Source organism: Rhinoderma darwinii, chromosome 1, assembly GCF_050947455.1.
Source record: "Rhinoderma darwinii isolate aRhiDar2 chromosome 1, aRhiDar2.hap1, whole genome shotgun sequence".
Classification (NCBI taxonomy): Eukaryota; Metazoa; Chordata; class Amphibia; order Anura; family Rhinodermatidae; genus Rhinoderma; species Rhinoderma darwinii.
In genome coordinates this window covers 386,764,252-386,791,632 of record NC_134687.1, presented here as the reverse complement: position 1 = coordinate 386,791,632, position 27,381 = coordinate 386,764,252, and the positions used below count along the sequence as shown (strand labels likewise).

The following is a 27,381-nucleotide window of genomic DNA, read 5'->3' as shown; positions in this document are numbered from 1 at the left end:
TGAAACATTTATACCTTATAGGATCAAATACAATTGCAAATATCTGTGATTTACAATAAGTATTTAACTGATAATCATTTGATCATATTGCCATAACCTCATCTAACAATAGTCGTTAATTGTCATTCCTTTTTCCAACGGAAGCACAATGTATAGTATTTGTGTTTAAATAAGTGCACTGACATTTTTTTTTCTGTGAGGTGAAATGCATCAAGGAAAATTGGTGCAAACTATATAACAGTGCAAGTAAAAATAATCCTCTGATGAGGGCCGTGTAAACGAGCGCTGATCAATCAGACAGCTCGCTGATCGGCGCTCGTTTGCTCCTTTCACAAGCTATTATCAGTAATGTATGGGGTCGAGCGCTCGTTACTAGGATCGCTCGTCCCCATACAGTGAAGTAAATAAGTATTTGATCTCTTGCTGATTTTGTAAGTTTGCCCACTGTCAAAGACATGAACAGTCTAGAATTTTTAGGCTAGGTTAATTTTACCAGTGAGAGATAGATTATATAAAAAAAAAAAGCAGAAAATCACATAGTCAAAATTATATATATTTATTTGCATTGTGCACAGAGGAATAAGTATTTGATCCCTTTGGCAAACAAGACTTAATACTTGGTGGCAAAACCCTTGTTGGCAAGCACAGCAGTCAGACTTTTTTTGTAGTTGATGATGAGGTTTGCACACATGTTACATGGAATTTTGGCCCACTCCTCTTTGCAGATCATCTGTAAATCCTTAAGATTTAGAGGCTGTCGCTTGGCAACTCAGATCTTCAGCTCCTTCCATAAGTTCTCGATGGGATTAAGGTATGGAGACTGGCTAGGCCACTCCATGACCTTAATGTGCTTCTTTTTGAGCCACTCCTTTGTTGCCTTGGCTGTATGTTTCGGGTCATTGTCGTGCTGGAAGACCCAGCCACGAGCCATTTTTAATGTCCTGGTGGAGGGAAGGAGGTTGTCACTCAGGATTTAACGGTACATGGCTCCATCCATTCTCCCATTGATGCGGTGAAGTAGTCCTGTGCCCTTAGCAGAGAAACACCCCCAAAACATAATGTTTCCACCTCCATGCTTGACAGTGGGGACAGTGTTCTTTGGGTCATAGGCAGCATTTCTCTTCCTCCAAACACGGCGAGTTGAGTTAATGCTAAAGAGCTAAATTTTAGTCTCGTCTGACCACAGCACCTTCTCCCAATCACTCTCAGAATCATCCAGATGTTCATTTGCAAACTTCAGACTGGCCTGTACATGTGCCTTCTTGAGCAGGGGGACCTTGCGGGCACTGCAGGATTTTAATCCATTACGGCGTAATGTGTTACCAATGGTTTTCTTGGTGACTGTGGTCCCAGCTGCCTTGAGATCATTAACAAGTTCCCCCCGTGTAGTTTTCGGCTGAGCTCTCACCTTCCTCAGGATCGAGGATACCCCACGAGGTGAGATTTTGCATGAAGCCCCAGATCGATGTCGATTGACAGTCATTTTGTATGTCTTCCATTTTCTTACTATTGCACCAACAGTTGTCTCCTTCTCACCCAGCGTCTTACTTATGGTTTTGTAGCCCATTCCAGACTTGTGCAGGTCTATGATCTTGTGCCTGACATCCTTAGAAAGCTCTTTGGTCTTGCCCATGTTGTAGAGGTTAGAGTCAGACTGATTAATTGAGTCTGTGGACAGGAGTCTTTTATACAGGTGACCATTTAAGACAGCTGTCTTTAATGCAGGCACCAAGTTGATTTGGAGCGTGTAACTGGTCTGGAGGAGGCTAAACTCTTAATGGTTGGTAGGGGATCAAATACTTATTTCTCTGTGCACAATGCAAATAAATATATATAATTTTGACTATGTGATTTTCTGTTTTTTTAAAAAAATATAATCTATCTCTCACTGGTAAAATTAACCTAGCCTAAAAATTCTAGACTGTTCATGACTTTGACAGTGGGCAAACTTACAAAATCAGCAAGGGATCAAATACTTATTTCCTTCACTGTACATATCTATCATGTCGGCAGTGCATTCCCTGCCGACAACGATAATATTTTAGGCTGCGTAAGCTATACAATCAGCCGATGAACGAACGTTTGCTCGTTCATCGGCTGATCGTTGCCCGGTTTACACAGGCAAATTATCAGGAATGAGCGTTTTGTGTATGCTCATTTGCCCGATAATTGTCCGATGTAAAAGGGCCCTTAGGGTCAACATGCACAGATACATAACACCCTCGCAAATGATAAGTGTTTATGGCTGACCTTTGTCTTGGAGATAAAGTACTCTTAGACCCTTGGGCTTGTCCACACGCTGCGGAATTGCCACGTTTTTTCCGGCCGGAGTTTTGGACAGAAAAAACAGAGCAGAATACAGTAGCAGCAAAGGGGATGAGATTTAACAAATCTCATCCACATGCTGCGTAAAAATTCCGAGCAGAAATTGACCTGCGATGTGTATTTTTCGGACCGCAGCAGGTCAATTCCTGCTGCAGAAAGTCGCCGGAATTGTTGCGTTTTTCAGAGGACATGTCTCCATCTCCTAACATTGGGAAAAGCGCAGCAAAATAAGCAGCATTTTCTGCCGCAAAAACTGCAGGAAATTGTGCATTTTTGCCGCAGCGGAATGTCTGCGTTTTTCAACAGAATTGCTGCAGAAATTTTCTGCAGCAATTCCGTTGTGTGTGAACAAGCCCTTAGGGCACGGCCAGACGTGGCTGCGTTTTTCTGCTGCAAATGTTGGTGCAGATTTGTTGCAATTACACCACGAATCTCCACCAACATTTGCATATTTGACAGGTAATTCAGACATTGCAGAAAAGACAGCGGGCGTGCCACAGATTTCAGTTTTTGCATTGCAAAGGCTGAAATCCGCAGTGAAATTCCGCTTCTTCTCCGCAACAGACAGTGCATGCTGCGAAGGGATAATTCTGCACCGCAGCATATGGTCCGCAGCGTAGTTTTCCGCAACGTCTGAACTAGCTTACCTAAAAATGTATTGAAACAAATGTAAAAAACGGCCGCAGGAGAATTCCACTGCAGATTGTCCGCAGCGGAATTCCACAGCAATTCCGCCACATCTGGCCATGCCCTTCGAGGGAATTTTTTTTAAATGACACAGTGAAGAATCAAACTGCAGTCAGTAATTGAAATGCTGCGGTCCGTAAAATGCTGCAGTCAATTTCTGCTCTGAATTTTTACGCAGCATGTGGATGAGATTTGTTAAATCTCATTCACTATGCTGCTACTGTATTCTTCTGCGTTTTACCCGTCCGAAATTCTGGCCGGAAAAAACGCGGCAAATCCGCAGCGTGTGGACGAGCCCTAATTCAGAAAAGTCTATATTCGTTGTAACTACTGCTCAATAACTTTCCTATTCCTGGTTCATTTTATTACCAATTAGCTAAGCCCTAGGGTGCATCTCTTGGCATACCCACAATACCAGGTTACTGTATGTCTGGTTTGTTGGTTGACAGCAGGCAGACAATATGCAATGGATATGTAATTTGTAACTGATCCATTTACCTCTAAATATAGATTCTGGCTTACTTTCAGGATCATATATAGATGATAGGGGGTTCATAGCAAAGATTAAAAAGGGTTGCCGTCTATACGTTTTTTATTTTTGCGCCGACATAGCTGTTTAAGGCCATTTTTTTTGCGGGACTAGTTGTATTTTTTAATAGCACCATTTTGGGGTACATATTATTTATTCAATAACTTTTATTAACTTTTTTGCGGGGGTATGGGAAAAAAAACCATACATTTCGCCACGCTTTTTTGCATCATAGATTTACGACGTTTACTATGTGGTATAAATAACATAATAACCTTATTCAGTGGATCATTACGATTGTCACGATACAAAATTTATATAGATTTTGTATGTTTTACTACTTTTACACAGTAAAAACACTTTTTTCCCAAAATTATTTGTTTTGGTGTCACCATATTTTAAGAGCCATATTTTTTTTATTTTTGCGCAGATACAGCTGTATGAGGGCTTGTTTCCTGCGGGACGACTTCTAGTTTTTTATTGGTACCATTTTGAAGTACATTAGACTTTTTGATCACTTTTTATCAAATTTTTTGAAGGCAGGATGAACTCACAAAAAAGCAATTCTGTCATTGTTTTTTATTTAATTTTTTTATGGCGTTCACCGTGCGGGTTAAATAATGTAATAGCTTTATAGGTGGGGTCGTTACGGACGCAACGATACCAACTATGTGTAATTTTATTTTATTTTTTTCAATATTAACGTATTTTATAAGGAAAAAGTGGGTTTTTCATTTTTTTTTAATTGGGATTAGTGCTGACTCTTCTAGAATATGCAGTTCAGTTCTGGGCTCCAGTTCATAGAAAGGATGCCCTGAAGTTGGAAAAAATACAAAGAAGAGCAACGAAGCTAATAAGGGGCATGGAGAATCTAAGTTATGAGGAAAGATTAAAAAAAATAATCCTATTTAGCCTTGAAAAGAGACGACTAAGGGGGGACATGATTAACTTATATAAATATATTAATGACACATACAAAAAATATAGTGAAAACCTGTTCAATGTAAAACTCCCTCAAAAAACAAGGGGACACTCCCTCCGTCTGGAAAAAGAAAGGTTCAACCTGCAGAGGCGACAAGCCTTCTTTACTGTGAGAGCTGTGAATCTAAGGGTATGTGCACACACACTAATTACATCCGTAATTGACGGACGTATTTCGGCCGCAAGTCCCGGACCAAACACAGTGCAGGGAGCTGGGCTCCTAGCATCATACTTATGTACGATGCTAGGAGTCCCTGCCTCGCTGCAGGACAACTGTCCCGTACTGTAATCATGTTTTCAGTACGGGACAGCAGTTCCACGGAGAGGCAGGAACTCCTAGCATCGTACATAAGTATGATGCTAGGAGCCCGGCTCCCTGCACTGTGTTCGGTCCGGTACTTGCGGCTGAAATACGTCCGTCAATTACGGACGTAATTAGTGTGTGTGCACATACCCTAAGGGCAAAGCCCCACGTGGCGGAATTGCTCTGGAATTCCGCTGCGGACACTCCGCAGCGTTAATCCGCAGCGGACCCGTTTCTCCATTGCCTTCCACTGCTTTTTAGTAGGGTTCGTTTAGACGATGCAGAAAATTCAGCTGCGGAGCATAGGCTGCGGTGCGGAATTTGGTGTCCGCAGCATACAATGGATGTTGCGGACGTGTGGCGGACTGGTTGCGGACTCATTGCGGAAGTTCTCCATTGACTTCAATGGAGATTCTAAATTCCGCAATGAAGTCCGCAGATGTCATGTACATGTTATGTGTGCTGCGGAGCGTATTGGTTTTTTAACATGACATTTCTTCATTCTGGCTGGACCTATGTATTTCTAGGTCTACAGCCAGACTGAGGAAGTCAATGGGGCTCCCGTAATTACGGGTGACTACGTGTGTGCACCTGTAATTACGGGTGACTACGTGTGTGCACCCGTAATTACGGGAGCGTTGCTAGGCGACGTCAGTAAATAGTCACTGTCCAGGGTGCTGAAAGAGTTAAGCGATCGGCAGTAACTGTTTCAGCACCCTGGACAGTGACTACCGATCACAATATACATCAACCTGTAAAAAAATAGAAGTTCATACTTACCGAGAACTCCCTGCTTCTTCCTCCAGTCTGGCTTCCCAGGATGACGTTTCAGTCTAAGTGACGGCTGCAGCCAATCACAGGCTGCAGCGGTCACATGGACTGCCGCGTCATCTAGGGAGGTCGGGCTGGATGCCGAAAGAGGGACGCGTCACCAAGACAACGGCCGGTAAGTATGAAATTCTTTTACTTTCACTAGGGAAAGTGCTGTCCCTTCTCTCTATCCTGCACTGATAGAGAGAAGGGAAGTACTTTCACCTCAATACGCAACGGCCAGTCCGCATCAATTTACTGCACATTTTGGGCAGATCCGCAACAGAATCTGCAACGCAGATTCTGTGCGGCATTGATACGGACAGTTGCGGAAGAAATACGCCACGTCTGGCCATGCCCTTAGGAAAAGTCTACCGCAGGAGCTGGTCACAGCAGGGACAGTAGATGGCTTTAAAAAAGGCTTAGATAATTTCCTAGAACTAAAAAATATCAGCTCCTATGTTAATGTGTAGAATTTTTGTTTCTACCTTCCCTTTTTCCCATCTCTTGGTTGAACTTGATGGACACGTGTCTTTTTTCAACCGTACTAACAGGCCTCGTTCACATCTGCATTGGGGTCCCGTTCTGACGTTCCATCGGAGCTTACCGTAAGAACGGGACCCTGAACAGACACAAACTGACACAGACGGAAGCCAGAGGCTTTCTTTTCCATCACCATTGATTTCAATGGTGACGGATCCGGTGCCCGTGGTTTCCGTTTGTGTCTCTTGTGCCCAGACCCGTCGTTTTGCCGGAAGCAATAGCGTAGTCGACCACACTATTGCTTCCAGCAAAACAACGGGCCCGGTGCACAACAGAGACAAACGGAAACCACAGACGCCGGATTCGTCACCATTGAAATCAATGGTGATGGAAACGGAAACCTCTGGTTTCCGTTCCTGTCAGTTTGTCTCTGTTCAGGGTCCCGTTCTGACGGAGACCTGAGACAGAACGTCAGAACGGGACCCCAACGCAGATGTGAACGAAGCCTTATAAATGAACACAGACTATTGTGACATCACAATCGACAACAGTCTAGGAATAAAGGCATTCACTATTGTCAAAATGCAATTATAGAACACACACTAAAATAAAGGCAATACTATTGTGATATTATCACAATAAACTACAACATAGAAATAAAGACAAACACTATTATAACATAATCACATTTCAACACAGTTTATAATTAAAGAGACGCAGGCTGTTGTGACATCATCCAAGAATTAAACACATAATATTGTGATATCAGCACAATAGCACACAGTTATAAATGACGCTCAGCATAGGACTCAGGTACTTTGGGCTCTCTTGAGGACATTTTTCTGAGGGCCCACTATCAATGTATACAAAACATGTGCATGTACACTTTTTAGAGAAATATAAAATCATTGTGTACACAGAGGTCATATAATTAATAACGTTTAATAGATGATTTGTGAATAAACCCATAAAAATTGTCCTTAGCAGCAAGTTATTGTGTCCAAAACAGCTTCAAATAGGTTTGTCTTCTGCTGGACAAAAGAGACCTTGTTAGTGTAGGGTCCCATTCAAGTTTTAGAATTTGGGCCCACCCGAGGACCCTCTGGTACTCTGTTGGGCCAGTCCAACACTGGGTGCATTCATTTATCCTAAATACTGGATTTCATCTAGCTCCCACTTTCCACTCTAAATGTATGTGAATCAACATTTGTTCATTTTCCATTTTTGTATTTAGGTATCTTGATTTAAGTGGATGTAAAAAAGTGTCAGATATCGGAATTCAAGCATTAGCAAGAAGCTGCCAACAGCTCCAATATCTGGATCTCAGCTCAACGGGTACAGGAAAAAGAGGGTGAGTTCATTATACGTTTAACTGTTTATTAGCATTGTCAGCGAATGGGTTTATATGCAATACAGGGACTCAAACATCCATCAAATGTAATCGTAGCATTTCTGTCCAGAAGTTCTACCGCAAATACATAGCTCTTTTTATTCTGCCTGAAGTCATCATTATTTTTGATTTTCTGTATTAAATCACTGGGGATCTTCAGAATTAGAAAATCATATTCCTGGCTGTCAAGAAAATTTGGAAAAGAAAGTACCATCATTAATATTGCAGCCAGCTGTATAAAACATGACAGCTTATAAACTGCAGAGGTGCAGAAGTAACACGTGTGTAGCCTCTGCCCTGTAAGCAAGGGGACACTGCCACCTTAGAAGAAAAATAACAGTGCTTACTACTGCCTTCTGCATGTAGCTGTCTGTAAGAGATTGCACTAAATATCCCCATGGTTCACTAAGGAAATTGGCCCACGAGTGAGGGATTTTGAAGAGAACCATGAGAGTTGTTCTGTGATGAACCAGGGCCAGGATGATGGGTAGGCTGAGTAGGTTTCCGTCTAGGGCGCCACTGGAGTAGGGGGCGCAATTTATTGATTAAAAGATAAAGCTCTGCCTTTAAATTTCTTTGTACAACCAATTGACATGGTGACCAAGCTGCTGATAATGCTGTAGGTGCTGTGGTACGATGAGCACTTCCCTTCAATGTGCCAATGGCAATTTAATGAATGATTGTCCATCCAACAGTTAAACACTGTAGTTTACAGACCGAGACGGGGTGGGGTACATTCTGAAAAACCTGGTTTGGGCACCAAGAGAGCTTATCTTCCTTTTGAGTATATGAATCTCTTACTGATCTTGCCCACGGGCTATCTGCTGCGTATGTCCACCTATAAAACTGTAAAAACAGGGCTTGGGCTGTTCATCAATGTGCTTGTATGAAATCTCATCAGCGACCACTCATACTAATATTGAATAGTAAAATCATTGACAATGAAATGTTTTCTTTTTTTTTTAACGGCAGGAATATGTTTGCCTCTCATTAGCGCCGAACTTAATCAGGAAGAGCACTTGACGCCGTGTACATCACTAGATTCTAGGATAACAGGACAGCATAATGAGGGTGCGCTCTTTATATCCTTAGAGAGGACTAATTAAAGGGGTTTTCCTATCAGAGACATTTATGACATATCCACAAGATATGTCATAAATGTCAGATAGATGCGGGTACCACCTCTGGGACCTGCACCTATCTCTAGAACGGGGCCCCTTAAACCCCGTTCTACTGCTCTGTGTTGTGGTTGAAGCGTGTGATTTTCGACCATGAATTACGGAAACTGTTTCCGTAATTCCCATAGAACTGAATGGTAGTTACGGAAACAGGTAAACTCGCATGCTACGCTGCTTCCCTTACTGCCATTCACTACTATGGGACTTACGGAACTACTATGGGACCTGCATCTATCTGACATTTATGACATATCTTGTGGCTATGTCATAAATGTCTCTGATGGGAAAACCCCTTTAAAATACAGAAATAAGAAAAGGACTGCTGTTCAGAATCTTTTCAATTTTCAATCCTGAATTGCAGAATATTAAGATTCTGGGCTGTAAAGAAGAGCTACTATGGCAATAAATGTCTATTGTCTCTCTCTTAAATTGTATATGTATGTTGTACTATATACATTCAAATTAGGGCAGTTTTACATTATGTCTTCTGTGATTACTGTCGGCTGTGACACTGTGGAAACCGGTTACTTTGGTATTAACATCCAACCAGTTCAGCTCTCGAAACCCATTGCACAGCTAAGGCCACATTCACATATGCGTTAGAGGCTAGGTTAGGGGTCTCCGTTGCATATCTAACCGAAAATACTGGAAACAACAGCACAGCATGCTGTGCTATTGTTTCCGGTAAAAGCACGGACACCCCGAACGAAACCTGACGGAACCTATTAACGTAAATGCGTTTTTTCAGCTGCCGGTGGTGTCCATTGTACAACGGAATCCACCACTTACGATACTTTCGTTGTTCTAAATAATACTATGCAAATTGCTTGCATATATCAGATTACAAGTTGTCTTATGTTAGTCAAACACTAGCTGAATTTACGCATCTGATGCAAAATATTTTTCAAATCGCCAACGAATGATCAGAGATTGGAAAAATGATTTTTCCATTTACACATGCAGCCGCAAATAAAAATGTTTTGACCTTTTTACGATCAATTGGGATTAAATATGATCATACTGATAATTACCCAGAGCAAACAGGTCTTCAGACGGTGAAAGTTCCAGAATAGACCATTAACACAACACAATTTGTAAATGAAATACAATAGGGCAGATTTATTAATACTATCCTAGACCGGATAAAAGAAGACCAGACAGGCCGAAACTGCGCAAAATTTATCACAATGGCACATGCTGTATGATAAATTTAATGCAGCTCGCTAGACATGTTAGACACTTTTTCTTATCCTACCTCATGACTGGCGTACTTGACACCAATATTTTACACAAAAAAACCTCCGTCCATTTTTCTAGACACTTTTCAAAGCCTTTTAAGGAAGGCGCAGATATTGCTTAGTAAATCGCTTTCGTTGTTCTTTTTTACAAACGAAGTTCAGTGTTTAGTACAGTAAAAGTCATTCGATTCTTCTTAGTTTTGAAGAAAATGCATCTGAACGTCAAGGGTCCATACTTCATGCTAAGCATAAACTGTGAGAATCTTTACAGAGCTAGACATTTTGCTACCAAGATTTTCAGGACTGTGTACAGGTTACAGCGTGCATAGCTCTGTGAAGATTCTCATAGTTTATGCCAAGCGTGCAGGACAGACGCTGAGCATGTGATACAATATACTTTTGTTGCTGCAGAATTTACTTTGTCCCTTTAAAAACATAGGACTTTTATCTGCAATTGTCTATGAGTTCCAAATCAACGAATATTCTCTCTCTGGAAGTTTTGAGAGAGGCCGGCTGGAGAGACCATGACACGCAGAGTTGGTGTTCATACAGACGAATCTTTATTTAAGACAATACGAGACTAGGCATTACCCTCATACTCACACATATACATTCCACATATGGTATAATACAGAATCGTCCAATCTCGTCTTAGCATGTATCTTTAGCCTTACATTTTTACGGAATACAAATGTCATTAGGGTTTTAATCGTCAGACTTTGTAGTCTAGTAGCAGAATACAAAGGTCATTGGGTCAAATACCATAAGTCTTGAAAAATAAAAACAACGTAAAGGGTAACTAAACGTTCAACAAACTTCTGATATGTCATAGTGACATGTAAGAAGTTTGTATTGGTGGGGGTCCGAGCACTGAGACCCCCACCAATCGCTAGAATGAAGCAGCTGAAGTGCTCATGTGAGCGCTCAACTGCTTTGTGTCTGTTTGGCTTTTTCCGGAAATCAATGTAGCGGTGTACGGACTCAATAGAAAGTCTATGAGCCCCTACATCGCTACATCGGCATTCCGGAAAAAATTGAACAGAAACTAAGCGGCTCAGCGCTCACACGAGTGCTTCTGCCGCTTCATTTTAGTGATTGGTCGGGGTCTCCGTGCTCGGACCCCCACCAATCAAAACGTCTGTCACTATAACATGTCAGAAGTTTGTTGAACGTTTAGTTTCCCTTTAAATAGAATATCCATTCTTCTCTGCAAGCCATCTTCCTGACAGCAATTTATGTTTACACACAATGAAGCAAATTTAAAAATATCTTTGACACTTTCAATTATATTTTGCAATAAACAGTGGCATAGCTATTTGGGGTGCAGAGGTTGCAGTTGCTCCCTGGCTCTGATACAGTGTGATAGTATACTATGATAAATGTACAATAGCAAACCTAATAGTAACCCTAGACAGAGATAGTGAATGTGACAAGGCAATAATACTAAATGGCAGAATGATGTTATCAAGTGAATGGGAGAAGGCTGTAATACTGTGAACCACCGCTACAATTGTGCCAGCGTTTCACAATATTGATCAGCATGAGCCATAAAGGGGAAGCAGCTGGTCGACTGGGGAGATGTACCCCCACTCATCAGATATTGATGGCCTATCCTGAGCATATTCTCTCTCCGGAAAACCCTTAAACCATATATGTTTCAATATCCTTTAAAATTGTATGAAACTTGGGCGTGGCCTGAACGTTGTGGAGAGCAGACGTGTTCCTGCAGAGCTCTGCCAGATCATCCACAGTCTGCCTTCATCTGGTCTCCTGGATACTGGAGTGGTCCTGCCATCACCTCCATCAGATCTCTGTTGCTTTGGGGCACATTTTAACACCGGTTCTGACCGGTTTGGACCACTTTCAAGTTTGGGCCTAGTGGAGATCCTCGGCCTCATTTTGGACCAGAAGTGCGCAGGCCGCGCTCCCGCTGGACCGGATGTCCTGTTCTCGAGCCGAAAAGCGCAGAGCACGCAATAACACAGGGCACTGGATTGATGACTGTATCCACCAAGGTTAGTGGGATCACTGGGAACTGTACAGGCTCCCCTTGGAGAACAATTCAGAGACACGGCCTCCATTTTAGACTCGCCTAAGGACTGTATCTTGCAGTCTTCACCACACTCCCACTGTCCTCACATTGCTCCTGCTGGATATCTGTTGTGCCCTGACAATACCCTATCTGCTGAATATGTCCTGCTCCATTCTGTTTTGACGCCTGTCCGACCCCATCTTTCTATATCAGTCACAGGAGCAACGGACACTGATAGTGACTGACAGCGTTACAAGCATCAGTATTTTTGAAAAGGGGCACTGCTCCAATTTTTCTCACTTGCATCTGTGGTGCATTTTACGACTTGACCTGCACATCCTATTGACTTGGGAAGATACAGTTTAATATTTGCTGCTGGATGCACTACCATTAGGGTTTGCGGCCCAAATTTCTCTTGGCACTTCATGTTAATATTTGTGATGGCCAGTGTTTGATCTACCCTTGGGAAAGATACAGGGGAATTATGCTTTACTAGCAAATACTATTTACAATGTCACAGTGATTGAGCTCTCATATGACAGCAAGAGATACGTAGATTGTCCAACATGGTGAAAATTGGCAAAAAAGAGGGGTGTAGTACTCCAAAACAACACAGGAAATCGCAATCCGATATGGATAAATTCCTGAAACAGAGATCCCCATCTACCAAGAGAGTACCACCTAAACCTGCACCCATTCCGACTCCGGTGTTGGAGAATATGGAATCCTCAAGGGACAGCTCGGGTGAGGAAGACACGCGGGGAGCCTCCTCGTCTATTCACCTATCACAGCAAACTATGCAGAAAATAATTGAAACTACTCTTAAATCAGTTGTGAAAGAATTGAAAGACAACAAATACGAAATGAGACAACTCAATGGCATGGTCGAGCATCTAGACGAAACGCAGAGTTCGCTCCTCCATCATGGCAAAGCCACGTCCGACGCTTTACAAACCTGCCAAACTCACCTGAATAGCCTTCTTACTTATGTCCAAGATCAGGACAATAGGAGTAGGAGGAATAATCTCTGCTTGAGAGGAGTGCCGGAAACTGTCTCGGTTACAGAGCTAATGGATACTACATATGCCATTCTGAAAACGCTATTAAATGCTGAATTAGCCTCATCTCTGGCGATTGAAAGATCCCATAGGGCGTTGAAACCAAAGCCTAAAGATGGAGGACCGCCTCACAATATAATTTGCAAAGTTCTCAACTCTACACATCGAGATGCTGTCCTTAGAAAGTCGAGAGAACTCCAGGATCTGACTCATAATGGCCATAAGATTTCTATCTTCCAAGATATCTCGCCAGTTAACTCTCAACAAACGGAGACAACTTAAACCTGTAACAGACATTCTTAGGGATAGAGCAATCTCCTATCGTTGGCTCTTTCCTTTCGGCTTATTGTTTGTGCTCAATGGCACACTCAGGCTCATCGAGGATCTTATTCCCATATATGAAGATCTGGGACTTGATCTGAATAAACCCTTGTCCTGGCTAATGATCACAGATGTTGCAAGACTCCCGGATCTTCCGGAGGCGATGCAATGGATTCCTGCTAAAGATTGCTCCTCACGCAAAGACTTACCAACCAGATGGAGTGACCACTTGCAGAGCTTTTCTTCCTTCTTCATAAAAGTGATTGGCAAGTAGTCCTTGAACACCACTTGAACGTTGTTTGTGTTAATTCTTTCAACCAAAGCTATGTTATATAAATAGGTCTGTAGAGCTGATTCCTGGGAGAAAAGTGCTTGTATCGACTCATACAATCTATACTATCTTTGCTGTTTACTTATTAACTTGTGTATATTGTGCATGTAGTTATTTCTTTCCCCTGATATCGCCCGATATCTGGGCACTTGTTATTTTGCCAATGACCAACTTGGAGTCAATTCATTTTAATACTTGACTCGTGTTCTTTTTGTTTAATAGTTGTTTCAACTTGTCAACTCGCTCTCTGTTAACCTTATAAGTACTTTATTATCGTATTATGTCAGCAGTACATGTTGCTTCCTGTACTGTAAAGGGATTGAACTCGCCCACAAATCGGTCTAGAATTTTCCAAACTCTTAGATCTCACCACACGGACATAGCGATTTTGCAAGAAACGCATTTTGCTCGGGGTAAAATCCTGACTTTACCATGTACATATTTCTCTATATAGTATCATTCTCATCATCAGTCCTCTAAGAAAAGGGGGGTTACGATTGCATTTAAAAAATCTATCCCTTTTTCTTTAATCTCACAATTAAGCGACCCGGAAGGCAGGTTCCTATTCTTGAAAGGGATGATTGCGAACATACTGGTTACCATAGCTGGCCTATATGCTCCTAATACACAACAGATTCCATGGATAGTTGACACTCTGACACAATTGCAAACCTTTCAATCAGGCATATGTATTATAGGAGGTGATCTTCATCTCACTCTAGAACCTCTAGTAAATTCCTATAATGGACATTTACAACAGTCATTTAGGAGTTTGAAGCTGCTCAATAGAAAACTGTCTGACTTACATTTGAGAGATGTTTGGAGACCCTTTTTTCCATCAACCAAAGATTACACATATTATTCTGCTCCACATCATTCCTACCGAAGAATTGTTTATTTCTTTGTTAGGTCCAAACACATTCTGTAATGTCGGGGTAGGGAGACAGACAAGTGAGCCCTAATCTACCCGCCACTCTGTCCCTGCCTACTTGCAACGACCCGCCCTAGTCGACGGGGTACAACTGGGCGACGGTCCCTACACTCAATAGGTGCATGACAGACAAACAGACAAAGGTACAAAGAAGCCAGGGAAATGGGGAAGTTGCCCAAGGGGACACCGTGAGCAACAAGCGAAGTGAACGAGCCGAGTCAAACCAGGAGATGAGCGAGGTACAAAAATGCAGAGCAGAAGAGTGGTCAGTAAAGCCAAGGTCAAACACAAGCAGAGGATCAGTAGTTCAAGAAGCTGCAGCAGGGCCAGGAAACCTGCAGAGAAGAATCACAAGCAAAGGAGGAACAGGAAAGGCAGGTATAAATAGACAGAGGGCGGGAGCTAGCTCCGTCTGGCCAGGCTGTGATAGGCTCTCCCACTCCTAAGCCTGCCATCCTGGGTGGTGGAAGTTGGAGTCAGTCTCACAGACATAAAAGCAGGTGCAGACTGATTACCTATGGGCGTCGACACAAAAGTTGTGTCTGGCAGATCCTTTACAGTACCCCCCCTTTTATGAGGGGCCACTGGACCCTTTCTAGGTGGACCTGGTCTATTGGGGAAACGAAGGTGGAACCTCCTGAGCAATACCCCAGCGTGAACATCCCGGGCGGGTACCCAAGTTCTCTCCTCAGGCCCATATCCCCTCCAATGGACCAGGTACTGGATGGAGCCTTGGACCATCCTGCTGTCCACAATCTTGGCCACCTCGAATTCTACCCCCTCAGGGGTGAGAACAGGGACCGGAGGTTTCCTCGAGGGAGCCAAGGACTGGGAGCAGCGTTTAAGGAGGGAGGCATGAAACACGTCGTGTACTCAAAAAGACGGGGGCAACTCCAGTCGGAAGGAGACAGGGTTAAGGACTTCAATGACCTTGTATGGCCCTATAAACCGGGGAGCAAACTTCTTGGACGGGACTTTAAGGCGCAAATTTTTTGACGATAGCCACACCAGATCCCCGACCACAAACAAGGGGTTAGCAGAACGTCTTCTATCTGCCTGAGTCTTTTGTATGCTCTGGGACGCCTCTAGGTTCTTCTGAACCTGGGCCCAGACTGTGCACAGTTCCCGATGAACGACATCTACCTCGGGATTGTTGGAACTACCAGGTGAAACGGAGGGGAACCGTGGATTAAACCCAAAATTACAGAAAAAGGGGGAGACCCTCGATGAGTTACTGACCCGGTTATTAAGGGAAAATTCGGCGAGGGGAATGAATGAGACCCAATCATATTGACAGTCAGAGATAAAACACCTTAAATATTGTTCTAGAGACTGATTAGTCCTTTCAGTTTGGCCATTAGTTTCAGGATGGAAGGCCGAGGAGAAGGACAGATCAATCTCCAACTTTTTACAGAAGGCTCTCCAAAACAATGAAACAAATTGTACCCCCTCTGTCAGAAACAATATTGACAGGGACCCCATGGAGACGCAGGATGTGTTTGACAAACAAGGTAGCTAACGTCTTAGCATTGGGTAGTTTGTTGAGGGGCACAAAGTGGCACATCTTACTGAAGCGGTCTACTACAACCCACACCACCGACTTGCCTTGAGATGGAGGCAAATCGGTGATGAAATCCATGGAGATATGGGTCCAAGGTCTCTGGGGAACGGGCAAAGAACATAGTAAGCCTGCTGGTCGGGACCTGGGAGTCTTGGACCTAGCACAAACTTCACAAGCAGCGACGTAGGCCTTAACGTCTTTGAGCAACCCAGGCCACCAATAGTTTCTGGCAATGAGGTGCTTGGTACCCAGGATGCCTGGATGGCCAGATAGTGCAGAGTCATGATTTTCCCTAAGTACCCTTAGCCGGAATTGCAGGGGAATAAACAGCTTGTTCTCAGGAAGGTTCCCGGGAGTTGAACCTTGATCAGCCGCAATTTCAGAGACTAAATCAGAATCAATAGAGGAAATGATTATACCTGGAGGCAAAACACAAGCAGGATCTTCCTCCGAAGGAAGGCTGGCCATGAAGCTACGCGACAGTGCATCAGCCTTAATATTTTTAGACCCAGCCCTATAGGTGACCAAAAAGTTGAATCTGGTAAAAAATAACGCCCATTGAGCTTGTCTCGGGTTTAGCCTCCGGGCAGATTCTAGGAAAACCAGATTCTTGTGGTCGGTAAGGACCGTTACCTGGTGCCTAGCCACCTCCAGGAAGTGGCGCCACTTTTCAAATGCCCATTTAATGGCTAAGAGTTCGCGGTTGCCAATATCATAGTTACTCTCAGTGGGCGAAAACTTCCTGGAGAAGTAGGCACAGGGGCGGAGATGGGTGAGGGACCTGGTACCCTGGGACAAGACAGCCCCCACTCCCACCTCGGACGCGTCAACCTCCACGATAAATGGCTCCATTTGGTTGGGCTGAACCAGCACTGGGGCCGAGATAAAACACTTCTTAAGGACCTCAAAAGCCTGGACAGCCTCAGAAGGCCAGTGGAGAAGATCAGCATCTTTGCGAGTGAGATCCGTAAGAGGCTTGGCGATGACCGAGAAGTTAGCAATAAATCTCCTGTAATAATTAGCGAACCCCAGGAAGCACTGTAACCCTGGGACAAGACAGCCCCCACTCCCACCTCGGACGCGTCAACCTCCACGATAAATGGCTCCATTTGGTTGGGCTGAACCAGCACTGGGGCCGAGATAAAACACTTCTTAATGACCTCAAAAGCCTGGACAGCCTCAGAAGGCCAGTGGAGGAGATCAGCACCTTTGCGAGTGAGATCCGTAAGAGGCTTGGCGATGACCGAGAAGTTAGCAATAAATCTCCTGTAATAATTAGCGAACCCCAGGAAGCACTGTAACACCTTCAGGGAGGCAGGTTGGACCCATTCCGCCACAGCCTGGACTTTGGCGGGGTCCATGCGGAATTCATGAGGAGTGAGGATTTGACCCAAAAACGTTATCTCCTGCACCCCAAACACACATTTTTCAGTCTTAGCAAACAGTTTGTTTTCCCGAAGGGCCTGGAGCACCTTCCTGACATGCTCAATGTGGGAGGACCAGTCCTTGGAAAACACAAGTATGTCATCAAGGTACACTACAAGAAATACCCCCAGGTAGTCTCTTATAACCTCATTTATGAAATTCTGGAAGACTGCGGGAGCATTACACAACCCAAAGGGCATGACGAAGTATTAAAAATGACCTTCGGGCATGTTAAACGCAGTCTTCCACTCATCCCCCTCTTTGATGCGGATAAGGTTATAAGCCCCCCGTAGATCAAACTTAGAGAACCATTGGGCCCCCTGAACCTGATTGAAGAGATCAGGAACCAAAGGAAGGGGATACTGGTTCCTTACAGTGACCTTATTCAAGTTCCGGTAGTCGATGCACGGCCAAAGACCACCATCCTTCTTCCCTACGAAGAAGAAGCCAGCACCTACCGGAGAAGTAGAGGGGCGAATGTAACCCTTGGCCAGGCATTCCTGGATATACTCTCTCATGGCTTCACGTTCGGGACAAGAGAGATTAAATATCCTACCATTAGGGAGCTTATCTCCTGGTACCAAATCAATTGCGCAATCGTATTCTCTATGAGGTGGTAACACTTCGGAGGCCTCTTTAGAGAAAACATCAGCGAAGTCCTGAACAAACTCAGGTAGAGTGTTCACCTCCTCAGGGAGAGAAATAGAATTAACAGAAAAACATGACGTCATGCATTCATTGCCCCATTTGGTAAGATCCCGAGTATTCTAGTCAAACGTGGGATTATGCAACTGCAACCAGGGAAGGCCTAAAACCAAATTGGACGATAATCCCTGCATCACCAGTACAGAGCACTGCTCCAAATGCATGGAGCCAACAAGGAGTTCAAAAACAGGGATATGCTGTGTAAAATAACCATTAGCAAGAGGAGTGGAGTCAATACCCACTACCGGGACAGGTTTAGGCATATCAATCAATGGCATAGCTAGAGACATAGCAAATTCCACAGACATAATATTAGCAGAAGACCCTGAATCCACGAAGGCACTGTCGGTAGCAGACCTACCACCAAAAGAGACCTGAAAGGGAAGCAAGGTTTTATTACGTTTCATATTTACGGGAAATACCTGTGTGCCCAAGTGACCTCCCCGATGGTCACTTAGGCGCGGAAGTTCTTCCGGCTGCTTATTCTTACGCCTAGGACAGTTGTTCACTTGATGCTTGTCATCCCCACAGTAGAAGCAGAGACCATTCTTCCTGCGGAATTCTCTACGTTGTTGGGGGGACACGGAGGCCCCGAGTTGCATAGGTACCTCCGAGTCTTCCGTGGAAGAACGAAGCAACGGAACCTCGGGAGGCATCATGGGGGAGTCAGAGGAGAAAACACAAACACGTTCGAGTCGTCGTTCCCTGAGACGTCTGTCAAGACGTACCGCTAAAGCCATAACCTGATCTAGGGAGTCAGAAGAGGGATAGCTAACTAGCAGGTCTTTCAGGGCGTTCGACAGACCCAATCTAAACTGGCACCTTAAGGCAGGGTCATTCCACCGAGAAGCTACGCACCACTTCCTAAAGTCAGGACAATACTCCTCAACGGGTCTCTTACCCTGACGTAAGGTCACCAGCTGACTCTCGGCAAAGGCAGTCTTGTCAGTATCGTCATAAATGAGCCCGAGAGCAGAAAAGAAAAGATCAACGGAGGAAAGTTCAGGGGCGTCAGGAGCCAAGGAGAAGGCCCATTCTTGGGGCCCGTCCTGGAGCCGGGACATAATTATACCCACCCGCTGGCTCTCAGAACCAGAGGAGTGGGGCTTTAAGCGAAAATAGAACCTACAACTCTCCCAAAAGGAGAAAAAAGTCTTCCGGTCCCCTGAGAACCGGTCAGGCAACTTGAGGTGGGGTTCAAGAGGTGAGGTGAGGGGCACTACCAGGGTAGCATCAGGCTGGTTGTCCCTCTGAGCCAGGGCCTGGACCTGTAGGGAGAGGCCCTGCATTTGCTGAGCCAGGGTCTCAAGGGGGTCCATAGTAGTGTCAGGGACCAGGGTAGACTAGGTATATGGGCTTGTGATTATGTAATGTCGGGGTAGGGAGACAGACAAGTGAGCCCTAATCTACCCGCCACTCAGTCCCTGCCTACTTGCAACGAGCCGCCCTAGAAGACGGGGTACAACTGGGCGACGGTCCCTACACTCAATAGGTGCACGACAGATAAACAGACAAGGGTACAAAGAAGCCAGGGAAATGGGGAAGTTGCCCACGGGGACACCGTGAGCAACAAGCGAAGTGAACGAGCCAAGTGAAACCAGGAGATGAGCGAGGTACAAAAACGCAGAGCAGAAGAGTGGTCAGTAAAGCCAAGGTCAAACACAAGCAGAGGATCAGTAGTTCAAGAAGCTGCAGCAGGGCCAGGAAACCAGCAGAGAAGAATCACAAGCAAAGGAGGAACAGGAAAGGCAGGTATAAATAGACAGAGGGCGGGAGCTAGCTCCGTCTGGCCAGGCTGTGATAGGCTCTCCCACTCCTAAGCCTGCCATCCTGGGTGGTGGAAGATGGAGTCAGTCTCACAGACATAGAAGCAGGTGCAGACTGATTACCTATGGGCGTCGACACAAAAGTTGTGTCTGGCAGATCCTTTACACATTCCCTTAGTAAATTCTTCTACTATTGGTCCTATCACGATCTCTGATCACACACCAGTTTTCATGAACATGAACATTCTATCACTACCCCAAAAGCCATATACTTGGAGATTCAATGAACTCCTTCTTAATAATGACAAACATAATCAACATGTAGCAACTGTTCTCTCTAACTACTTTCAGGAAAATGGACAAGACCAAACCCCGTTGTCCATAGTTTGGGAATCTCATAAGGCCGTGGTAAGGGGTGAGGTCATATCTCTGGGTTCCTATGTCAAAAAATTACACAGAAAATAAATTGATGATGTTATGTACAAGATATTACATCTGGAGGGACGACATAAAAAAAATTACTGGCGACTGAGGTTCAAGAAGAGCTTACTGTGCAGAGGGAACATTTGAGACAATTGTTGAACCTCAAGGCGGCCAAAGCATACTTCTATAATCACAACAAAATGTATGTTCACAGCAACAGGGGGTCTAAAATTATGGCTACCATGGCTGAGAAGAGACAAGAACAAACATACATGAAAGGTATACATACTGAGGGAGGGAATTTACTTACAGAAACAGCTGACATTGCGAAAAAATTTCAGTCTTATTATGATCTACTTTATAACCTTAGAAACAATGAGTCCGAAACAGAACTGCATGGGAGGAAATAAAAAATGTATGCCTTTTTACGAGATTTACAATTGCCTTCTCTTACTCCTACCCAACAAGAACTCCTCTCTAAACCCTTTACTCTCTTAGAATTAGAAAAAGCCCTGAAAGATACTCCCTTGGGGAAAAGTCCTGGACCAGATGGTTTGCCTTCTGTATATTACGAATCCTTCCCAGATATCCTTTTACCTCAGATGTTAAATACATTTAATTCCCTTCTTCACTTCACAGCTATAGACCGATCTCTCTATTGAATGTCGACATTAAGTTTTATGCTAAATTATTAGCCAATAGACATAAGCCTTTATTGCCGGACTTAATCCACCCAGAGCAAGTAGGATTTGTTTCCCGTAGGAAAGGCAAAGAGAATTCTTAATTTGATACACTATGCTAAGAAAAAACATCTACTGATGGCCCTGCTATCCAGAGATGCTGAAAAGGCATTTGACCGAGTGGATTGGTTATTTATGAAGTTGGCTCTACAAAAATGTGGGTTACCAATAACAGCTATCACGCAAATTATGGCTTTATACACGCGTCCGTCCGCACATAAACGGGTTAGTGGCACTCTATTGCCCTATTTTACTATTTCACCAGACAGGGGTGCCCTTTGTCCCCCATATTATTTGTACTCACTATTGAGACACTAATCCAACATATTAGGCAGAACAAACTTATAAAGGGCCTACAGATAAAGGATCATACTCATTGCACAGCTGCCTTTGCTGATGATCTCCTCATCATCACATCAAATCCTGATAGATCTTTCCCTATCCTATCAAATATATTCGACCATTTTCATGACCTATCAAACCGTAAAATTAACCCAGTTAAATCTAATGCACTTAATATCACATGTCCCCCTCAGATGATACTTGCAGCCCAGACCGTATCTCAGTTTCCCTGGTCTTCCCCCTGTATAAAATATCTAGGCCTGCAGATTTCTGCATTTCCGGACTCCTGGTTTGCACTCAACTATACCCGATTGTTAGACAGAATCTCAATGATTATTAAATCTTGGAATCTCCCATATGTTTCTTGGATTGGACGGAGTAATTTATTTAAGATGCTCGTTATTCCTAAACTGACATATATTTAATGTAATCTATGCCTATTTATTTACCTCAGAGCTTTTTCCGCAAACTCCATAGGCTTCTAATGAATTATATATGGAATGGGAAGGGTCATCGCTTATCCTTAAATACCTTGACTCGACCGAAGCATCTGGGAGGGATCAATTTCACAGATTTCCAGGTGTATTATCAAGCAATCCAGTTGGGTAGAGTTATTGAATAGCATAATCATTATACACCTAAGATGTATGTACCGGTGTAGAAGGATATATATGAATCTTCATTGACGCAAGCACTACTTCGTTTTGATTACTTAGGGGGCACTGTCCTCGGAGTAAATTTATTGACAAAAGCAACCATATGTGTAAAGGGTTTGCCAGACACAGGTTCTGTGTCGACGCCCGGGATTAATCAGCCTTCATCAGCTCCAAGGTCGGCTAGAGTGATGCGATCTGTTACCACTCAGGCTGGTAGGCTGAGGAGAGGGAGAACCTATCACAGCCTGGCCTGACTGTTCTAGCTCCTTCCCTTGGTCTATTTATACCCTCACTTGCAGCATGTTCCTTGCCTATGATTGTCTGGCTTCCTGGCTCTGCGCTTCCTGCTATTTACCTGATTGACCGCTGTTACCTATTGACCCTGGCTTGTCTGACCATTCTCCTGCTCTGATTTTGCTACTACGTACTCTCCTGATTTGACTCGGCTCGTTCACCACTGCCTGTTGCTCATGGTGTTTCCGTGGGCAACTGCCCTTACTTCCCCCTTTTCTTCTGTGTGCCCTTGTCTTGTGTTGTCTGTCTTGCGCTTATTGAGCGTAGGGACTATCGCCCAGTTGTACGCCGTCACTTAGGACGGGCCGTGCAAGTAGGCAGGGACTGAGTTGCGGGTAGATTAGGGCTCACCTGTCCGTCTCCCTACCCCGATTCCTTACAATATGTGTATGGAAAATGTTGTCTGCCACAATGGCAATAAGTCCTTCTCCTTCTCCATTGATGAAAGTAGTCGACTTATTAGGTTTGGCAGACTCAGCCCCGAAATTATGGTACTCGTTACAAAACTCTTTAAAGGGGAAAGTGATTGGTGACATAATGCTAGATGGAACTTTTCCTCCGTTCGAACTGTTTCGACTTACATTTCCTACCACTCCTATTAATCACTTACATTATTCTCAATTACTATTAAATTTTAGGACTCTTTCAAAACAAGGTTCTTTCTTAAGAGATCTCACATGGTTTGAACAATTGATGTCTGTGACACAACCTGTTCCTAAACTTACCTCCAAAATATATAAAAATCTCATTTTGAAGGCCAACCTTCCTCAGTTGCCTTATATTCGGGCCTGGGAAAAAAGAGTTAGATATTACATTTAGCCGTACTGAAATTTCTCATATATTTAAAAATTGCTTTGGCCCATCTAGGTATACAAGAGATGAGTTACAAATTGGTGAGTAGGTGGTAGAAAACCCTGGCTCTGCTTCACAAATACGACAGCAATATCCCCCAGACTTGTTGGAGATGTTTAACACATACAGGTACCTACACTCATCTTTGGTGGGAGTGTCACCTTATTAAACCTAAAGTAGAGGACATATTGTTATCCATTTGTCCACAAGCTCCTCTGTTGTCTCCGAAACGTGTGTTTTTAAATTTACACCCGATTTTTCCAAATTCCTTTAATAAGGTGTTGTGGTTACATATGCTATCAACTGCTAAAGCCATGATCCCACTTTACTGGAGGAAGGAGGATACACCTCCAATCTCTCAATGGTTAAATAAAATAACCCAGTACTCTAGACTGGAGGAGTTATGTCATGTAGCTCATAGAAATGTGGGGAAATATAACCGAATATGGTCTGCATGGCATTCCTTTCTTCAAGATCCTCAACAATATGGTAGACTCTCTTCATGATGGGGAATTTAGCCCACCTTTTACACATATTTGCCTTCAGACTTATCACTTACTTATTACTGAAATTCCTTAGAGGTATGCATGTACTGGCATCGCGGTTTGCTGATTAGAGATATTTCTCTAAAGTTTATTCTGTAATTGTTGAAAATGTGTTTTTTTTCCTCTGTAAATGTATATTCACTGAAATATGCTATTGTTTTGCAGTTTTTGCTACTAATGATTGTACCTTTATTGTGTACGTTGTTGTGGAGAGAAAAAACGAATAAAAACATATTGGAAAGAATTGTATGAAACTTATAAAGCAGTTCATCGCAAGTTACTATGTTGTTTTTTTTTTGTTGCAGGGTATGCTTGCTAGCCAGCTACTGCTATGCCACCCTGGAATGCTTAAAACTCAGTTTCTGCAAAGAAGTTACAGCTGATGCCATTGAAAAGCTTTGCAAAAATTGTACAAGGTAATGTCATATAAAACATATCTTCAGTGGGAACATTTCTGGTTTGCAAAAATCCATGCACGCTGCAGAAATAGGCCCTTTCAGATACATGGGACATATTTTAAGTAGCAGATATTTCTGTTTCCATATAACCAAGATTTTAAGTTACCAAAATAATCTGCATGTGACCATCAGGTAATGAAAAACACGAATTGCATATAGCGTGACTTACTTACAATAATAATATCAAAATAGGAACAATGCTCACCTTAAGGCTGGGTTCCCACATATCGTGCGGAATTTCCGCTACGGAATTCTGTGCGGAAATTCCGCAGCATTTACAGTGGCAGCAACGTTAATCAGATTAAGAAAATAATTCTGCAGGAGAAGACAAAGTGTCCTGCTCTTCTCCATGGCCCAAATGCAGAACGGCTGTTAGCGTTTTAGGACTTTATAGCGCTCGTCGGCTGTTCTGCATACGGGAGTCATGGAGGCGAGCAGGACGCTCTGTCTCTAACTGCAAACTTATGAGCATCAGACAAAGCAGACTTTACACAGTCTGGGCTGCTGCTCAAAGCAAAATCGGTAATACAAGGTATTTAGAAAAACAATTATAGTGCACACTCTTGCACTATAATAGTTTTTCACTGAAAGTGGAGATACGCTCTAAATGTACAGTACAGTCTAAAATGTATCTCCTCTCTACTCAGTGGCTTGGGATTCTGCTTTGTCCCCCATGTTTTATACTGCATCTATGTTTACTTGACTGCTGTGCATAAACACAAACCCACCACAAGCTCACCATGAAGCCAGTGCATAGAAAGCTGATTTCTATTAGAGCAAGAACAGAATTATTATAAACTACAAGCAAGTAAACCACCATTGAGAATAGATGATCATATTTCTTCCACACATATACCGAGGCAATGAGCTGCAATATCTGAATTGATTGAAATGACTATTACCTCCTGTTCTTTGGTTAAAGTTTTGTGTTTTGTTTTTCAGGCTGAAAGTACTTCACCTCTATGGCTGCCATGTGTCTCCTGACATTGGGTACATTAAAAAATTCAGCAAATCGTTTCAAATTCTTCATGATTTGTCTATACCAACTGCGAACATACTAGGGGAATAAATGGCACTTAACACTTTGAATATTGTATTGTATAATATATATGTATATATATTTATATACTGATACAGTTGAGTCACATTATTATGACCAGCAGCTAATATCCAGAGTAACCGCCGTTTGCAGCACAGACAGCAGCTAGACAGGCTGGGAGTGACTCAATAAGGTGCTGGTAGGTTGTCTCAGGTATCGGGAGCCTTGCTGACTGCAGTGCATCCCACATTTGCTGTAGGGTGCGTGGGGGAGGGTCCATAGAGCGAACAAGACGATAGAGGTGGTCCCACAGATGCTCAATTGGGTTCAAGTCTGGCAAATTACGGAGCCAGGAAAGTACTTGGAAGTCTTGGTCGTGCTCTTCCAACCACTGCCGGACATTTCTAGCCGGTTGACATGTCGCATTGTCTTGCTGGATGATTCCATTTGTCCCAGGGAAGACAAACAGCATGTATGGGTGGATGTGATCTGCAACAATGAATTCATACCCAAATCAGTTCAGAGTGCCTTAAACATGGATGAGTGGACCCAGAGAATGCCATGAAAAAATTACCCAGAGCATAACGCTGCCACCACAAGCTTGTGTTATTCTAGCAATGGTTGAAGGGTGTTTCTTCTCTGATGTTTCTCGCCTGACACGCTAACGTCCATCCGTTCAATGAAGCAGAAAATGTGACTCATCGGGGAAGGCAATCCTTTGCCAATCATTGGTGGTCCCATTCCGATACTGCCATGGAAATGAAAGTATTTTTTTCCGATGCACCTTTGCTAGCATAGGAGCAGTGACCATCCGTCTGCTTCGGAGCCCCATACGCAGTAGGGTTCGTTGAACTGCTGTTTTAGACACACGTCTCGTAGCCCCCTGTTTATTTTTCATGGAGAGCTGCTCCACTGTACCGTGTCGTTCGGCCCTCGCGCACCTTCGTAGCCAACGTTCACCTCTCACATTAATGGCATGTGGTGCTCCGCAGTCTCCACGTCGGTTATTCCCAATGGTGCCATTTGTCCACTTACTATACACTTTCACCACAGCAGCATGCGAACAGTTCATAAACTGAGCTGTTTGAGAAATACTGCCACCCTTGGCCTGAAAGCCAATAATCATTCTTTTGTGCATCTCTAATAAATTGCCCGTTTTACCCATGGCAACAACGAGTGATATGTATTCAGACAGCCTAACACACACCTTATATACCCACCAAGCCAGCCCACAACACATCACTTCCTTCATGGGCTACGCGCTGCCGAAGTAAAAAGTAGGAGGTGGTCATAATAATGCGATTCAACTGAGGGTATATATATATATATATATCTACATATTTATAAAATAAAGAAGTTCATAAATACTATACATTGTTTTGTAATTATTTATCTCTGCTTCTCATCCCTCCAAAACGAATTTCAGAGCATAGGAGGCCACAGTAATTGTATTGTACAATGTATGTCCTTCTATTTGTGGACACAAGAGGATTATACTGTAGGCAGATGAATAGTGGCAATACTATATATATCATTGGCACCAGATTGGCACTATAATCGTGTACATTAAAATGCAGTATTTATAATTATAAATAACGGGTAAGAAAACCCAGGAATTGTAATACGCACTCAAACGTCAAAGAGGATGTAAAAGAAAAGTTAAGGTCCTGGCAGAAAGTGCCTGGAATTCAGGTACCCACCCTTTGTGATTGCTTGGCGCTGCCCAGGGCCGCCATCAGGAATTTCAGGGCCCCATACAGCTACATTTTCTGGGCCCCCCTACCGTGGCACCGCCAGTTAACGGTACTCCGTCCAGCACTATATCATGGTACCCAGGACCACCATCAGGAGGGTATTAGGGGTACTGATGTGAGAGGCCCGGCCAAACCTAATTGAAAGGGGGGACCGGCAACTGCCGCGACTTGCCTTTGGTAGAAAAAAAAACAGGCCCCTGCAATGGGGCCCGTTTTTTTCACC

General features: G+C 43.6%; 1 protein-coding gene across 3 annotated transcripts in view; it reads left to right on the top strand.

Annotated features, from left to right (window-relative positions):
- Positions 1-26,711, top strand: part of LOC142652779 (uncharacterized) — a 159,986-nt gene extending 133,275 nt beyond the window's left edge. For 2 of the 3 annotated variants that reach the window (XM_075828466.1, XM_075828459.1), the window contains exons 12-14: positions 7,354-7,470; positions 24,213-24,323; positions 25,308-26,711. In XM_075828466.1, the coding sequence (XP_075684581.1) occupies positions 7,354-7,470; positions 24,213-24,323; positions 25,308-25,434 (355 nt within the window). In that variant the 3' untranslated portion in view covers positions 25,435-26,711. Of the gene's footprint in view, positions 1-7,353; positions 7,471-8,481; positions 8,581-24,212; positions 24,324-25,307 lie in introns of those variants that run through there. The other variant, XR_012847929.1, reaches the window with a different exon arrangement.
- The last annotated feature ends 670 nt before the right edge of the window (positions 26,712-27,381 follow it).